Below are 18,781 nucleotides of genomic sequence, written 5' to 3' on the forward strand. Positions count from 1 at the left end.
ACACGAGATGTGAGACATGCACAATCAAAATGTCGAATCATAACTCCCTGCAAAGGTTGTGCAGATAAAAGATTTTGCATTTTAAATTAAATTTTGAACTGACAGCAGTGTTCGGTGACCCACGTGAAGCACGTAGGCATCAGAGGTCAAGATCAGCAACCTAATAGGAAGCCTATAGCTTAGCTCAGCTGTGCATCTGGAGTCTGGTTGCTTGGACTCAGTGCTCACTGGGTGTAAGGTTAGAGTTGATGTTGGTGTTGCTCACCTGTGATCTGTGTCTGACCCTGCGGGTTGAAGGAGTTGGCCGCTGTATTGAGAGTTGGTCGGGGGCCTTGAGTTGGGACACTGACCCTCACCCTCATTCTCTCCAGCTCACTGAGGCGGTCTGAGAAGAGACCGGTCTTCGGAGGGTCTTCAAGCTTTTGACGATGCCCTGCAGACACATAATTATTTTACTGAATTTAGAGCTGTACCTGCCAAAGAGGGGATCCAGGCTATTATTGTAATTACTGCTGTGCTGACACTCTCAACTTGTTTGCTGATGTCTTGGCACTCAGTTTTGTCAGTTATTCCTACCTATGTACAATAACTGACTCCTTTCTTCCATGTGTCATGCCTCACTTGGTAAATATAGATAATGCAATGCAAAAAAAACCCGTTTGCTACAGAGGTTTTTGGAATGGGATGCTACATCCTGTTAATTAAAAAAAAGAAAAAAAAAACCTGTGTTATTATCTTTTATCCCCTTGTATGAGAGAAAAAGAGAGAGTTCAGAAAGGGACAGAGAAGAGATCCCAGTACAAAACAGTTGCATGTATGTTGAGTTTTCACCTGAGGCTTCCTTCTTAGGTAAACACGGGCTCTCACGCCATTACCATTATCCCCACAGGATTCATAACCTATGCCAAAGCTAATACACCTTCTTTTCCACCCTTTATATTCCTGTTGCTATTCTATTTTCACATCCCTGTACATACAACGTGCAGTCCTGTCCACCCTATGGTTGCAAAGATCTGCCCCTGAGCTCAGGGTATTGATCATAGGTTTTCAAATGTGGGATAAAAACAGAGCCATGTGCGCACACACACACACACTCGGGTTTTCTTTTTTACACTGACAGAACTGTGTCAGTGCGTCTGTCTGGTCTTGCACTAGTTCCTCTAAAAAAAGGTGGTAAAATAAATATCAAACGGGCTGCTGTGCTTGGCAGAGCTCCAGCTGGCTCAAGCAGAAACAACGAGCTTCATCAGAATCCTGTTCAACCTGTCTGGGCTGGGAACAAAGGCCTAGCACTACACCTTCAGTGCAGGTTGGTTCTTAAGAAGGGGAGTGGGTGAAGAGAATAATCTGCCTGTTCAGACCTGGTATTAACATCTGTTCTGAGTGATCTAATCACAAATGGACTATACGGCTGTTAACACATAAGCTAATCTAACTAATCTCAAACTGTTTTTATCTTCTAAATTGCAATGAATTGCAGAAGTTCAACAGTTAATCACTAATGATTGCATTTTTATAACAAAAGTCTTTGATTATTTCATATCTAAAGAATGTAATAAGCCTGATGTAACACAGAGTTTGCACTTTGCGGGAGTTCTAGGTGTCTCTGTTTCATACACGGCTATGATTTGGGGTTGAACAACGTGCTGAAGCACATCATGATGTGGGGTCCTCCATCGTGATGACACACTCCTCTCCCTCCCTCAGACACCCTATAAAATGTATAATAGTTGCTCACTGTCTATCAGTCCCCTCCCCTGAGTACAGCATTAACATGTGCAAACAGTGTAAAAAGATGCAGACAGTGCGACTGTACGAACCAAACAACCAGCAGTATTACTCCTCACTGTATCGCATACAACACACAACAATCATTGCCTGTTTTTTAAACGTCTGACGTCATGTCTGTCTGCAAGAACACAATGAGTCTGACTGTACAGATGTGTACATGTTTGTGTATCGGTGCGCGCGTGAGTCTGTGTTTATATTATGACACGAGTGACAGTGACAGAGAGTGGTAAAAAGAGTAGGTACAAGCCAAGGTAATCGACGCTCTACTCAGGCTAAATAAATAAGATTTTAAACATTAGGGAAATAAGAAATCATGTGACAACCAGAGTGAATATTGTGGTGGCAGACCACAAATAAGTTATTGTTACTGCTGCCATTCAGAGGATGTCAGCTGAGGAGGTGGTTTCTAATCCGACACAAGAATGCTTCGGAGCGTTGCCACATTCATCGCCAAACCACCTTCAAATGTGTTTCTAGTGACGATAAATTCAACCTCATCAGGTGCGTTCAGACCTGTCTTTAGCACCGTCCACGTGTGATCAGGTCACTCAGGATTGATGTTAATACCGGGTCTGAACACGGCCGTCAACATGTTACTGAAGCCTCATTTGTGGGAAAAAAATGTTAAGTTGCATGTCGTGTTTCTGCCAAATGTTTGTTGGAAACAAATTCCTGTAAAAACCTCTTCCTTTTTAGCCGATCATTCTCCCACAAATGCAGCCTGAGAAAGACTTTCATAAACCATCTCACTCTTCACAGCAAAACGACTTTATTCTGGACCAAATGATTGGAATTTTAATACCACACGCTGCTGCCATGAAATAAGTTTGAGAATGGCGGCGGTGAAAAAACAGACAGTGACGGACCATGAGTTTTATTACAATGACGTTACTGGGTTGGCATCATCCAATTCAAAGTCTCCTCTTCTAGTTCATAGTTGCTTTGGAACGTAGGGATGATATCGGCTACTCGAAACTCAAGACTTTATAATTGATGTCTATATTTCATTAATAATATTTCCCATCATTCATGCATATAATTTGTGTCTCGCGCTGGCATTCCTCGTCTCTCTGTGCATGCTGTGGCCAGTCAATCATGGTGTTTCCATTTTCAACAGACCAAATTTCTATTCTAAAAAAGCCTCAGAACACAGTGCGGGCTTTGTGCACAGTCTGTGTTCAAGAGATGGGAATAAATAGCAAAGGGAGACGAGGGGAGACAGACACGAGAGGGGAAGAGGCACATGGGGAGGAAGAAACCCTGATGACCGGTAAATTAAAAACTCTGGATGGGTCAGGAGACGTAAGCTCTGAGCAATAGTGAGACAGTTAGAGAAGGTTTAGGGTTTTGACGTGTTAGCCAAAGATCCCAAAACACTTTATGTGTGTATGTTAAAATGAGATCATTCTTTGTCTCTTCAATTTCCCCTCACAATTTCATGGACTTAAGCCTCGTCATTCTGAGAAAATAACTAAGGATGCAACTCCATTTATAAGGAATGAAACGTGATTTTCTTTTATCGCATTGCGGCATGTCATCCACCATATTAAGGTCCACTTTAAACTCCATGCAGCTAGATCTTAAGTCCATTAGTTTGGCGGGCCCTGACAGTAAATACAGTTTTTCAAGACTTAATTACACCTTTTAAATGACAACTGTTGCCAAACACAAGACGTCTCAGCTGTTTTATCGGAAACAAGCAGGGAGGAGGAAAGAGCCCAGGGTATTTAAAGGAGCGGGAAAGGCGGATGATTTCACTGCCGTAGGGAAAGTCCCTGAGATTCCCATCATCCCTGTGAAAACAGCGGAGATTTTTGATAGCGCCTGCCACTTCCCTGCCCAGCCAGCGGCCGGAAACAAGGACAGATTCAGTCCAGATGTGAGCAACTTGCGTGCACTCTCTCTTCCTCTCTCTCTCTCACACACATAGAATTACATATAGAAACATGCACATCCAAGACAGGATGCAAACAAAAGTCTGCACACCTTTACATGCACATACGCTTGCACATGCCCCGAGATTTAGACACACACACACACAAAAGATTAAGAATGATTAGATAACACCTCTGTAGATGGTATCACTAATCACACAATTGCACACTGATCCTAGAAAAGTATTATTTCAGCCGTCCAAGAGACATAAGTCTGGATTCAACTCACTCCTACTGATCTGATAACAGTGCGTAGAAGCAAGTCGGCAAACAGAGGAGAAGTCGCCTGTAATTAATGGCAGCATTAGATTGGATCTGAGCCCGAGTGCAGACATCGTTGATGGGTGTTTAGCTGTTCCCTCATATGTCCTGGCTCAAAGAAATACTCAAATGAATTAGGTCCTTAAGCTATGGAACAGCTTGTGTTGGGCTTTTTACATGACAAGGGTGGCTGGTTCCAAGGGCTAAAAAAGTTTAAAGGAATTGTTTGACAATGTGTGAAATATGCAAATTCCCTTTCTTGCCAAGTGCTAGGCGGGAAAATTAGAAAAATATGAAGCTGCATAGGGAAACAGCTAGCCTAGCACTGCCTAAAGCGAGTGAAATTCATTTTTTTTGTGCAGATTAAACAAACACTTCCACATTGTCAACCTACCTCTTTATTGTACCGCACCCCCACCCCACCCCACCAACACATGCTGACACATCATTAGGAAACTCTCCTGCTGCCTGACTAAGAAACACATGAGGAAAATGTTGAGCGGCAGAAACTCCTGAATAAATGGGATAATTTATAAATTTGGTGACGCGTCATGCCCTCTAAGCCCTTCAGGCTGGTTTATGATCACTGGTTGAGCTCAAATGAATGTATCTTTGGGGCTGATTCAGAAAAAAAAAACATGCACATGGAGCCCGAGTTGAATCAGCCAGTCTGTGTATGTCTTGTATGTGTATGCATGTGGCTGTCAGTCATCTAACGGTGGAACAACCAGTAAAGTCAGTGAATGAATGCACTGGGTCCATATTTCACTTTTTTATTTGGGAGCCCTCACAGTGGTCATGTTGTTTTTGTGAACGGTCAGAAACAATGAATTATTTCAAGTGGCAATCTGAGGTTGGCAGAGCTTAGCTCAGGAGGAAAAAGGCCTCAGTGGGCGAGAGCCAGACGCCCGTCTACCATGGGGGTCTGGCACACAAGGAGAAGGGAGCAGAGAAGAGAGGAGAAAAAGAGGAGGCTGGATAACAGAAACAGCACTGGAAAAAAAGAAGAAAAAAAAGGGGGGGAAAAAAACCGGCAAAATGTGAAGAGATGAGAAGGGGAGGTTTGGGAGATGAGGCAGCAAGCGAAGGAGAGAAGGAGAAACTGGGAGCCAGGCTGTCGTGGAGCGCTGCCAGCCGTCTGTGTGGTCCATGCGTTCCAGGCTGGAGGAAGCAAGCCAGGCAAGGGAAGGGCACACACACACACATGCGCGTGTGCACACACACACACGCACACACACAGTACAATTCTCAAAGGTGATACATTTATTGAAAGCAAAAACACTTTTTCAGCACATACACACTTGTGTAAAGAGCACTCACACACACACACGCACGCACACTCACAGTGGTGTGTGTGTGTGTGTGTGTGTGTGTGTGTGTGGTTTTCAGACAGTCTCCCCCTGCACCTCTCTGCTCGCATTAAAGTGTTTTGATTCAGAACACGGAGAACAAATCCCTCACAGTGGTTTTTGTTGTAGCTCAGATCCAAAACAAGACCCCTCTTTCTTAATATTGATCTCTTTTATTATGTACATTGTACATTATATTCTTTTGTGCCTCATTTTCTCTCTCTTCATTCATCCGCCTTTCTCTCTGTCGCTCCCTCCCACTGAGTGATTTTGTGTTTTGCATTTTCGAAGCCTTGGCGCCTCTTCAAGGAACTTCATGAGACATTCAACTGACTGACTGCCTCTGGAAAAGCCTGAAGACTTTTTTTTTTTCTCCTCACTTTTCCCCCCCTCTCTCCCTCTTTCTTTCTCTCTTCTCATTCTTGTTCTTCCTGATGTTTGGGTGATTCTTATATTAGTCCTGATCCCATTGTTAAAAGCTGCTCTGGCGGAGGGAACAGCAGATAGGTGGGTGTGTGCCTATGTGTACGAACAGTGTGTGTCTGTGACAAAAGATGACTGACTAAAACCCTTTTTAATTACCTGGATGCTGTTCAGTACATTCTATTTCACGGACGAGCTGCTTGAAGTCGTCACTCCTCAGTCATTACCATACACAATTCAAGGATATTAAATCATAGTGGACTGACATCATCTTAATAATGTTGTACATTATAATTAGCATAAGCATTTGTGAAATTAAACCTCACAGCAGGTAAAAGTACGTGCCATGTCCTTTGTATGCTATGACAATGTTCTGAAGCCTTTTTGTGTCGTCATGTTAATGGAAGGATCTCACTGACTCATATTGATTCCAACCTAGCATTACCAGAGATGTCAGAGAGTTTGGGATGCAGCCTAGCAACCACTCCAATAAGGTTATTTAGATGTGTGGGTGTTTGTCTGGGTGCATGTGATGGAAACATGCATCATCCTCCTCTGTCCATCTAACTTGTGGTGTGCCACAGGGCTCAGTTTTAGACTCACTGTTGTTTTCTATGGAATATTTCTTTTTTTGGGGACATAATTGTTAAATATAACTTTTGACTCATCCATGGACTTTTTATGGAGTAAGTGTGTTTATGTAAAAACAAACGCAAAAACTACTTTTTTTTCACAACACTGAACTTACTGACACTTTTTTTTCTAAGCAAAATCCAGTTTTCACTCACATCATCCTTTATAACATTGACTAGAAATCTGAGAGTCCTTGTTTGTCATGCTATTGAGATTGTACTGTTTTTCTTTCTACACTCATAGATCATATCCATAAATCAGATTTTCTTATCTACTTATCTATCCATTACAACTAGTGGAACACAGTTGTCTCTCAATTGCAGCCAGTCCAGAAATTTAGGGAAATATGATCATATCATCCCCGACTCTTTTCATGACCAGTTTAAGTTCAAAATGTACTTATTAATGTAACAGTTGTATCAAATCTAGGCATCTGGCAAATCCTGACCATGTGTAAGGTTGACCATATCCTGAAGTTCTCAGATAAATGTCTCTCAGGAGGTATTAAATACTTTCCTGTGTAAGCTTTTAAGGTCTTTATGTGACTGACTTGCTATCTGTGTATAGTCACTTTTCATTCATTTTCATGGTGTCATTTCCAGCCTGCTATAAGATAAAATTCCCTTTTTTTCTTTATATTTATGCACTTATACTGTAGCACAATCACAGTGACCATTATTATTTTTGCTGGTATATTGTATATACATGTGTATAATTTGTGTGTCACAGGAAGAGTTTGGTTTGGCAGACAGGTCTCCTCAACCACTAATATTGTCTGCAGACCTGTAAGTAACCAGGACCTCTTCACCAGACTTGTTAACACCCTGACCAAAACAGAACCAAAACACGACCCTGTTCCCAACTCTAGAACCCCCACACACACACACCAGACCTAGTGGCTACAAACACTAGAGAGCAGAGACATGCCTGACCACTAACCTCCACCGCTGAGACACAACACACGCGTCACACACACACAGTTATGCACAATAACCACTGCAATATGCTAAAGCAAGACACAGTACGTGATGCCATAATGGTTTTCGTCACCTCCAATGTTTGTCTGTGTGCAATTAAGTATAATGAGAACAGTGGGTTTGGACAGAAAGCCTTGTATGTTGTGTTATTATGGCTCAGCCATTATCACTCAGGAAGTTTGTCTCAGCTGGCTGCAGCCACCGTCAGGAGCAGCTGAAAGGAGACAGAACCACCTATAAAAGCATATTGGTTTAAGCAACCACTCCCTGTCTATTAGCTCAAAATGACATTTAATGAGGCCTATTTGCTGCGCTCCAAATCAGCACTGTGGCTACACTAGACACTAGACTAATGACACCAATAACACTCTCTTTCTCTCTCTCTCTCCCTCTCTAAAATATTGTGTGGGTCAGCACATGTAGACACAGGCCTTTGGGGGCAGAAAAGCACATGCATCCGCATCCGTATCTCCATGAGCATACAGACATGCACATGCCTACACGCATGAACGCACAAGCATGTACAAACACACTTGTTGAATTGTTGGTACAGTGGCAAACCACAGGGTAACCAAGAGCTGTCAAGCGATTAAGCACAATACGAGCCACAGAAACCGAATTAACCTCCTGCTAATAACACAGTGGCCAGAGGGACCTGGCTAACCACTTGCCATACACACACACACACACCCACTATAAAAGTCGGAGGAAAATTTCTTTATACTCGGCCTCACTGATACTCGTCACTCTAACCACCCAATTAATTAGTTAAAGCTCAATGCCACAGTACAGAGATATGAGCCCCCTTCATTCATGTGTGGTCCAACTTAACTACCTCCATTATATTACATGAGGAACCTCTGGGGGAAATGACATCCGTCAGCAGAGGTCATATGGCTGCCATAAGGCTTATCGAACGCGTTGACGCAGAATGTCTTTACTGAATGAGACACCAGCAACCAGGCGAGTGGTTAACAAGGAGCAAAAACTGTCAAAAAACTCAACAAAAGCATAGGAGACTCTGATTTGTTCTAGCTGCTCAGACCGGCCTTTCGCCCTTGTTGATATCGAGTGCTATTGTCAGCTTATTTTCCACAAACAACGCAGTGTTTTGACAGATCAGGTCCACAGAGTGCCAGTGTATGTCAACTTTAAGACAGCCTACTGTTCTTTCTCTGCGTGAACCGCTCCCTTAGGGGCCCAGTGTACCACAGGCCTCCTAATTACCCACTCGTTTAACACAAAATAGAGCTGTAATGGCCGACAAAGCCCCATGCGTCAATGAAGCGTTCACAGATTGAATCAGTGCTTTGGAGACAGCCGGTGCTCTCAGCTCTGAGCCTCTCCGTGCTGAAACTCTGAGGAGGGCTTGAGAGGGCACATGTGTGTTTTGCCACCCTCTGAACTCAGCTTAATGACCCCTGATTGGGAGACGTGTTCTGGCTGTAGTTTCTGGGTAAATTACACCAGCGCTGCAATTCTGACCACTTAACAGCAAAGTAAAGAAGTTCAGGGGTTACACACGATGACATAGTCTTTATTGCTTAAATTACTATCTTGAGACTTAAGTTAAAACATACAAACTCTGACTTTAAAGTTTTGCTCCCAGACCACAAATTGAGAGAAATAAAAGGGAAGAACAATGGGTGAAAGTGCAAAGTCTCTTCCCCTCACCTGACATCATCAGGTAGTGCTGCTTTAGTTTACTTCAGTCACTGTGTTACCACGCACAGTTAAGTCTTGACCATTTAACTGGCATAATATCACGTTTACAGATAAAGTATGTCCACCTCCACTCCACTGGGTGGAAACAAGCCTTCTTTTAGCTTGTTAGTATTTGGGGGTTTATGTTTTTAGCAGGTGGCTAGTTGTTAGCATGTTAAATGCCATTCCATGCCATCCATGAACTTTGCAAAGGTAAATTCTTTGAGCTGACAGACTCCTCGTCAATCCAGAAAATGCACCAGTCTGAATTTGGCTGTGTTTGTCTAGGTGTTGTCTTTGTGTACCAAAGTCAAAGCTGGTGAACGGGAACTGTGGAGCATGTGCACAGCAGCACCCAGGCCAGGTAGAGTCCGATTAAACGTATGCATGTATTTATTTGACTTCCAGTCGCATTATCTGAATGTGTTCGACTATATTTAGTGCAATTTCATTCAGAATGACATGTTTACATGTATTTTATTTTATTTAAGTCTGGTTTCCGTCGGAGTAGCACAATAATTATTTACTTTCCTAACGCCGTCTAAACATACCGGGATGTCTCAATCTCACCCCGCGTACTATATGTCCGCGTCTCCCTTATGGCTGTTTAGACTCGCAGTTTTGTTGAGACCAAACTCTGACTTTCCCAAACAAAGTCTCATCTGCTCGCCACCAAATAACAGGACTTATTCAAGAGTTCATCTGACGAGGGATGCAGATGCGCAGGAAATGCTTTTGATCAAACAAGATGGCTCGAGAGCGATGAGCGATGGAGGGGGGGAAAGTGGGTGTGATTGTGAGTACATGTGCATTTGAGGACAAGCATGTGCCTTTGTTTCAGGGTGCGTGTTGATGAACACTGAATGTTGATTGTGTGAGGCGTTTCTTGGCACCATGGGCAGATTTCCTACAACAGAGACTGATGGTGGTACTAATCCTACTGTCTCTCGGCTCCTCTGTGTCTCTGTGCTTCCTGGTGCCATATGTGATGGGGCCGAGGGCGGGTATGATGAATATGTTTTTTTTTTTTTATGAATAGGGAGGAGGATTGGGGAAACAGCTGCATGCCAGACCAGTTGGCACTGACGGCTATAGTAAAGTTTTTTTTCCTCCTCAGTTGTTTTTATATGGCCCATTAAAATAAGCTGATGCTAGCACTCTGCTACCCAGTGTACCCTCTCAGGAGTAATCTGCCTCACTTTTTACTTCTCTTCTTTCTCCCAAACCGTCACATGGGAAGCTGAGCTGCTTTCTCACATGTCAACTTAATTAAAAGTCAACTGATTACTAATTAAAACAGTCACAACTATTTACAGAAACTGTTATTTTTTTGTTAATTAACTTCTTTTATTACATTGCATTTGCTACCACTGGCTAACTGCACAGTCAGCCACACCCACAGTTTAGTTACAGGGACATATTTAGTAAAACTGAGTCTGTGCTGTGTCTTCTATGGCTCTCTCTTTATAAGCTTTTTATAATGAGAAATTAATTACGCTGATTATGTTGTTAGGGCTGTCTCCGCTTGGGCCTCAGACTTACAATTTGAGCCTACATAATCTGAAGGTGTGAGGTTTAATTGAAGTAGTTTGGAAGAAAGGTGTGTGTCCAGATGTTACCTGGTTGCCGGAACTTTAATTTGCTAAGCAAATGTGTCTTATCTTCTGCTTAGTTGAAGTGGACAATTCTAAAGGCAAAGGGTGTCAAATGAAAGATGAGACCGTGGTGCATTGCATCCCCAAACCTGATGTAAAATCACTGGTATGACAGATAAAAACATGGTGCATGCATTTGTACTCACTCCTGGGCTCACGTGGTCCGTCTACGGTGACCTTTATGGCTCGATGGTAAGTGGCCACTTGTGGTGGGTTGGTGAATACTGTGATTGTCAGCGTGAAGCTCTTGCCTGTGGTGACATCAAACAACATCAAATGACATACCATGTGTAGAGACAATGACCTGCATTCATAGCTAAACCATCCCTAAGTCACAAGTGTGGTTGTGATCACATAATAGCCAAACCAAACTGGGGGAAAAAATCGACTTTATGAGGATTAACGACAGACAATATTGGCTGTTTGAGAGGGTCTATTAAGGTTTTTTGGCAGAGCCTGAATAGGATATTGACCGGAGGAGCCAGCATATTGTTGTCCAGACTCTCTCCGTGTCTAACGCAGTGAGAGTGGGCGAGAGGCATTTTAATAGTCACTTCCTTTCTCGATAATCCCCAGCAGTTGCTGCCCTGGGGTTGAGTGTGTGTCTGTGCAAGTGTGTATGTTCCTATGAGTATGCATGAGGAATGCTATGATTCAGAGCGCAACAGCCCAGTCAGCAGCGGCATCAACGAATGAGGTATGCAGACGCGTCGAGTAACCATGGCTACATGCAGCAAACAGGAAGTGGGGGGCAGGTAGCTGCGGCGACTCATGGAAGCAGCTGTCCATTCATTCGCAGCCATCTACCCATGTGTGCGCTCCCCTCTTCCGTTCCACGCTGTAGCTTACTATAAACACGCCTGAGAGATCGGTGATAAGACAAGCCGCGGAGATAGCAGATCGCAGACGCAACAGGTGTTCCACATACCTGGTCTGAGGTGCATGTGGGTGAAGCAGAGCTAGTGATCTATGATAAAATCGGGACGCCCAGCACGTCACCTCCCTGTGCCCCCTGCCATCATTGCTACTGTCATCTGCTCTCCACGATCTAATTTAAGCTTGGTGTCAAGCAGGCCTGTACACTAACACACTATTAAGTCTAATGATGATATCAACAGTATCAGATTTCTCTTTGTTATCTGTTCTATCCATCCATGCTGTCATCATATGGTGGCTATTTCAGGCCTGTCACGTCCATCTATGTTTGCTCTCCCCACCTTTTTATGCACAACTTTTAGCTATCTAACATCCTATCAGCTCACGCTGCTTGTACTTATCTCTGTCACTGGCGGGTATTCATTTCAGACACCTTGTAGTTTGATCTGCCCCGGCTCATTTGTCACTTCCTGTGACTAGATTCTGTGTCACTGCAAAGGGACACACGCAAGGTCTCCGTGGCAACACATCCAGCCACCAGGCCTACTGTCTTTTGTCTCAGCCGCCACCATCCCTCCTGACTGCCAGCACTTGTTGCTTTATTGACGGCTACAGTGGAGATGCTAAGCTAAGCTGCTGACAGCTCTAATCACCACTGACTTGTCGTAGGTGACGGCGTTCTATGAGACCTGGAGAAAAAAAAACGAATCGATGGGAATATTTCTAGAAAGTTGGGGGAAAAGGTGAAAAAGAGAGTGAAAGTGTGTTCTCTCTGCTGCAATTACAAATCATAAAAAAAAAAGAAAAAGATTTAGTAACAAGACGGTTAACAATGCAATGAGCCGCTTTAATGATGCCAAATATTCAGGGAATGCCATTTGAGTAAAGAGAAGTGTGCCTCTGCTGTGCTGAGGAGCCTCAGGATATGTGCAGAGGGTGATTAGCTGAAGGGCTGCAGCACCACCCAACATGTTTATAAGCCTGGCCTGGGTCACGCCAGGTGAACATTTTATAGAAGGATGAATAAAAGCCTTGTTATCACAGCAACATGTGCAGCTGATACTGGCCTGACGAGTTCAATCTTTATTTAACTAAAGATACCGGGTAAGACACGACGGTTTATACAAAGCTTTTCTGACTCATCTTGGATAAGAAATAAAAAAAGTGGATCCTTATTTTAAAGTAAGAAGAGTGGCAGAAATATGATTCACCACTCAGACTTTAGGAGACGGGCGGTGGGATTTGAGCCCGTACTTAGAGAGATCATTATGTGGTTGCCACGTAGGGAATGTGACCACTAATCCACACCACTGAATCTAATAGCTCCTACTGACGAATAGTATAGTGTGCAGACGAGTGAGGAGTGTTTCAGGCCTCACCTCGGCCACTGCGGCCCACGAAGCGGAGGTCGTTGAAACGCGCTACCTGGTTCTTCATCACACCTGAGGCATTCCGCAGCTCGGCAGAGTAGTTCTCATCGTTCCCCGCCATCACTGTGACTACAGTCCCATCAGGGATGTCTCCTAGAGCAACCACCTGTCAGGAGGGCAGGAACGAGGAAGGGTAGAAATTTAGCATGATACACTCCTGTTCTGTGGCCCAAGACAGCTCAAATACAACCTTATTATCCGCAGTATGCACAGTAATCATCTTCTGCTTAGTTGTATGAGTGTGTCCCTTTGTTCATGTTCAATGACAATTAGAAAAAAGAGGGATTTAATAACACAGTTGTGTCAGTTAAGAGCCAAAAGCTGAGTGAAACCAAACATTAGCTTCATACTCAGTTTCATCTCAGCTAATGTGACAGACTTGTTTTACATCACACCATGCCTCACAAAATCAGGTTGATAAAACGGATTCAATTTCACTCTGCCGACGCAGTTTGATACCATAATAAATGTGATTATATGTGAATCACTCCTCAGATGCTTGTGTTAAAAACAAAAGCAGCAAAGCCTTGTGTTATCATTTAGACGCCTGGATGCAGATTAAAGAGCCTGAGCAGGCCTGAGCAGCAATAATTACAGAGCCTCGCCGATGAGAATGGTTAAATAACACATATATTCTCAAAAGTGTCACATTTGATTTGGAGCCAGTGCTACAGCTACAAATTTCCACTGTGGTGTGTCTTTGATCCGTCCTTTAAAAAATATCTGTCATGTAATTAATAAGGGCCTTTCCTATCATAACAGCCCACAGAGGCCTAAAATATATAAACAATTACTCTTTACTGCATCTTAAGACACATCATTCTTTGTCTCTGATTTTCTTCTCAGTAAATGTTCAGTAAAAGTCAACATGTAATGGGTAATTATAATAATTTAGTTTAAGCATTAAAAATGTATGTGTGGATATATCGTAAAATATTTGTTTTTAACAATTCTGGCATAAACAATTATGCAGAATAATTGCCTGATTCAGAAAGTGGTGGTTAATTATCATTACAAAGACAGCTTTAATATTACTTCATATTAGTGCCATAATAAATGAATAGTCAAGATTATTGACAGTAAATTAAATGTAGGTTATTATGCACACAACATGTGAAAAGAAAACCACACAAGCAAGTGATTTTCTTCTTTTACAAATAGAAGCATTTAGTCAAAATATTTCCGGGTGCTATTTTAAGCAGCTTAATCTTTCCTGTTTTTATTTATTTATTTAATTTTCAGAATAAAAGCTCCTAAATCACAAATTCACTATTCAGCATTTGCAATAAAAGCAGACAGAAAAACGTCATTGAGAGAAAAACCTTGATTGAGGACATTTTAACAACTTGAAAATCAAATGGAATCAAATTAGAATAGAAAAGAAATTAGAATAGTTACACTTTTTGTTTTTTGTTTTTAAACACAAATATCTTTGATTAAATCCTACTACAGTTTACCCTTTAAATTTAGCCTCAGACAACGGAGTCGGGACTCACCTTGAAGGCGACAGGCAGCGTCTTGTTGCACCGCCAGTGGGAGGGCAGCACCGAGCACAGAAAGTTGGGGCTGTCGGTCCGGACCAGCTCGGCCGGGTGGTCGGCGATGATCTCGGCCATGCTGCGGTTTTCGTGGGGGCGCAGTCTTGGCACCGTCGCCGCCGCGTCCGGCTGCCCGGCTGGGGAGCTCACATCGTTCATCTTCCCTGGGACCGGCTGGAGGCTATTGGACGGCGGACTGAACCTCCGACTGGCGCTGGGATCTACGGGAATTCGCATCACAACAGCGTGGATTATCAGAAAAGGCACTAAAGTCTCTGCAGCTCCCCTTTTTCTTTCTTGTCTGTCTCTCTCTCGTGCGCACTCAAAGCAGAAACTCGGAGTGTGTGCGCCGCTGTTTGCTGAACCTCAGCGCGTCTGCCAATGGAAAATGGGACTTGGTGAGCGAACACCGCGTCTCAAAACCCTTTCCACTACAAACTTTAGTGGGCGCCTTCAAAAGACATATAATACACTTCTCCGAAAAGGAAAACAATCCTTGAAAACTTGATGATGTATAAATTACAAGTTCTTTTTTTTTTCCTCAAACTTCTCAGAGGAAGCGTCCGTGCGCCATAACGCAGGCGTAGTTGCTCAGTGTGAATATAAATAACATCAAATACATGTCCAAGCGCGTAATAGGCTATAGAGTTACAAAAAGAGGCAGGTTTAAAAAAGAACAGCCGACCCAGATGCTCAAAAAAAAGTTTTTGTCTCTCTTCCTTGAGTGAAAAGTCAAAGCGCTGCTCCAGGTGCGTCTTTGTGCCAAACTGAAAGACTCGCTGAAAGCCCGCAGGCTATGTACACACACACACACACACACTCTCTCATTCACACACACATACACACACGCGCGCACAAAACGTTCTCAAAGTCAAATGGATAAACTTTGACAATACATTTCAGCTATTTAAAACCATGCGACGGCAGGAAATCGTTCTTATTTTTCTGTATCGTCTCAGTGCGGAGCCGCAGGGTCTTTGTTTATAGGGTTAAAAAAAGTTGACGAATCAGGGGTGAAAAAAATAATCGCCGTTGAGATGAAGGAGGCGGAAAAACGAATCCCGATTTTGTAGCCGTAAATGTGGTTAGTGTTTGGAGGCCGGGGTTTCCCGTGCTCAGGCTTTTTGTGGTTTATATAGCTCGAGCGCACAGCAATTACTGCACTGATGCGACTCCAACACGTGGTGTCTGGAGTCAGATCCATTCCCTCCGCCATAATCTATCACGCCTATATAGACGAGCGGACAGGTCTCCACACCTTCATTACACACATGAGGGAAAACGTTTCAACCCATTTTTTTAATCTCCGTCATTACGCGCGCGCACACACACAACACACACACACACACGCACAGCGCTGTACATACCGACATGTTACCGCTCTCCCGGACCATCACCATCCCCGCGCGCTAGAAGTGGTCATTTCCAGTCAGCGCACACAAACCAGTGCGTGTTGTGTTACCACCATATCCCGACAGCACGCGGCTCACAGGAGCGTTCAGAGAGCCGAGCACGGCAGAGAAGTGAGTCACACTCACTCCATAAGGTAGGAGTGAGTGAGTCAGAGAGCGGCGAGTCTGTCAGGTAGAGGCGCAGGAGTAGAGTTTCACCCGGTCGCAGGGGAGAGCTGTTGTGCAGGTGTACAGGTATTCTACTTAAAGGCATCCTCGTCCGCCCACCGCGCAGTTTATTGTTAACCCACTGCTTTCTGCGAGTATGTAAAACTCCGTTTATCATACAAACGATCACAGTGCTACAAATGAACGGCATGTGGAATAGATGTAACGGCGCCAGATGACCATGGTGACCATCTGGGTCCTTTCGAACGTGCGCAATTACGCACGACTTTTAATGCGCATATTTCAAAAGGCAGCAGGATGTAACTAAAGCACATTTAGTCAGGTCATGCATTTACTTAACTTCAACATGGGTGTTCGAATTTATTGTTGTTTATTTTATTGTACTGTCAAGTCCTGAAGGAAATAAATGCATTGTTTTTTGAACCTCCTTTACTTACATGATTTATAAAAAACAAAGCAAATATAGACTTGAAATAGAAATATAAAGCATTATTTTGTATTGAACATCCCAGTGTTGAAATAAAATGCATCACCAGCAATACAATGTTCCTGTCACCTTTAATATGCACCAATAATCCAGTAAATCCAACCAATAAATATTAACATAGATTGTTTATGGTATAAAGAAAAACAGGTATGAGGGAACATGTGGGGGACCTTTGTTAATTATATAAAGAATTATGATTTGACATATGACCATGAAAGTAGCCTCAGCAGACCAGTCTCAAATGTTTTTCTTCTACTTCCCTTTAAATGTGTTATATCTTGTATCATTAAGCATATTTATAGATTATCAGCTGTTTAAGCAAGAAAAGCATTGTTTTTTTTGTTAGTTTGTTTTGTTGTTGTTTGTTCGTTAGTGTACGTGTTTACAGCTCTGTGAGTGACGGATGAGCTTGCAGCACAGGAACGTCAAACTAAATTCAAAAATAGTGTGGCAAATCAATAAATCTAAAAATAAATAAATACCACAGTAGATTATCCATGTGTGGCATCATTTTATGACTCATTTTAATTTCTAAACACAAGTAGAATTTGCATTTCAAATGCAGGGCTTTTATTTTATTTTAATTGTCTGCAAGTTTGGTTGAAATTGTTTTGGGTTTTTTTTTTTTTAAAAAGCATAAATGGCAATGGTAAGTTTCAATCTTGAATTAAAAATTATATTAATAATAAAATAATGAAAAATACTGAATGCTTTGAACCAAGTGCTAAAACGTCTAATCCTCAGAGGGGCAGTCAGTGAGACTGTGGGCCTGCTTCTCCTGCCCCTCCACTGTCTACTGTAGAGGGCATCATCTACCCTCTGTGAGCTCCGAGAGACTCCAGTATCTGAGCACAACTCCCATCACGCACTCCACCCTCCATCCTGATTATCCATCAGTTTCCCGATGAGTGTTTCTGAGTGCCACATCACACAGCAACATGTGTATTGCTACTCTGTGTTCCTTTTCCATTGCTCTTAAACAGGCTTTTATGGTAGACGCTTTAAGACAAAGGCCTTTGATACTGTGGGGCCTGACTCAGAAATAAAAGGGACTACTGGGAGGCACAGCTGCCTTGTTGTTGAGATCCTGACACGGCTTTTGCGTCTTATTTTAAATTCTTTACCTCGACTCGTAGCTTCATACATTTTGAGACTAGATTTCTGTGTCGACAAAAAGAGGTTGAGTCGAGCCAGAGCATATGGAATACCTCCACTTCTTATGTTTCACAACTCTGTATGTATGAGGGTGTGCACATTCATACATGTCTGTTAGCATATACTGTATGTGTGTGTGTAAGGATGTGGGAGGGATATATATATATCTACATATATATATATACACATACATATAAAGTCTGAAAGCACTGACACGCATCTGGCACCTTGTCATATGGACAGGGAGGAGGGGGGGGAGAAAAAAAAAAAGAGTGATTGAGTTACACTTCCCCTCCATGTGCCCCAAACACCAGAAATATGGTTCACATTGTCCAACATTCTCAAAGATCAACTAACAACTCATGGATGAATACATGTGAATAGTAGTAATTAAATCTGTAATAGTGATAAACATGGCCTTGCAAGAACCGTGAAGCCAGTTATTCCAGCAGGGTTAAGTTTCAGCTCCGATAATATCATTTCTCTCTCTCTCTCTCTCTCTTCTTTTTTTCAGCACTGAATACATTTGCAGTAATGTGGAAAACATGCTTAATGTTGTAGTGACATCTAATTTAGGAAACGTTAGGGATGAAATAATAATACCTAACGTGGAGTCACGTTCGTACAATCAAGTTAGTGAGCCTAATTATTTTAAATGCGGGCACGTTTGACTGACTAAAAGATGGAAATTTCATATCCTCAGTCACACTTCTCTGTCCAACTTTTCACCATGTAATTGTCCTATCACACACCGCAGCAGGAAGAACCTCTGGATTTTTTTCCCCTGTCCTATCCAAGGCTCCGAAACATCAGCCCCACCCAACGTAGTTTTGACAAAACTGACTCGTCAAAAAAAAAAGTGTTTTGTTTGTCCGATCTGACTCCGCTTTGCCTTCCCACTGTACACCGACCATCTGCCTTCCAGCTCCCTCCAGGATATAGCCCGCGTTCATACAACAAGGTCTGTGATCTGGCTCGATGTCACCCA

The 18,781-nt window shown here is 42.9% G+C and overlaps 1 protein-coding gene across 3 annotated transcripts in view; it reads right to left on the bottom strand.

Annotated features, from left to right (window-relative positions):
• runx2b (RUNX family transcription factor 2b) overlaps positions 1–18,781 on the bottom strand; it is a 42,783-nt gene that overhangs the window by 10,019 nt on the left and 13,983 nt on the right. Inside the window, exons 1-5 of one of the 3 annotated variants that reach the window (XM_044048411.1) lie at positions 15,939–16,076; positions 14,530–14,792; positions 12,983–13,139; positions 10,874–10,978; positions 266–433 (exon numbers count right to left, since the gene is read on the bottom strand). In XM_044048411.1, coding sequence (XP_043904346.1) covers positions 266–433; positions 10,874–10,978; positions 12,983–13,139; positions 14,530–14,730 — 631 coding nt within the window. In that variant the 5' untranslated portion in view covers positions 14,731–14,792; positions 15,939–16,076. Of the gene's footprint in view, positions 1–265; positions 434–10,873; positions 10,979–12,982; positions 13,140–14,529; positions 14,793–15,938; positions 16,077–18,781 lie in introns of those variants that run through there. The other 2 variants (XM_044048410.1, XM_044048412.1) reach the window with 2 other exon arrangements.

The sequence above is a fragment of the Solea senegalensis genome, linkage group LG17, assembly GCF_019176455.1.
Source record: "Solea senegalensis isolate Sse05_10M linkage group LG17, IFAPA_SoseM_1, whole genome shotgun sequence".
NCBI classification, from domain to species: Eukaryota; Metazoa; Chordata; class Actinopteri; order Pleuronectiformes; family Soleidae; genus Solea; species Solea senegalensis.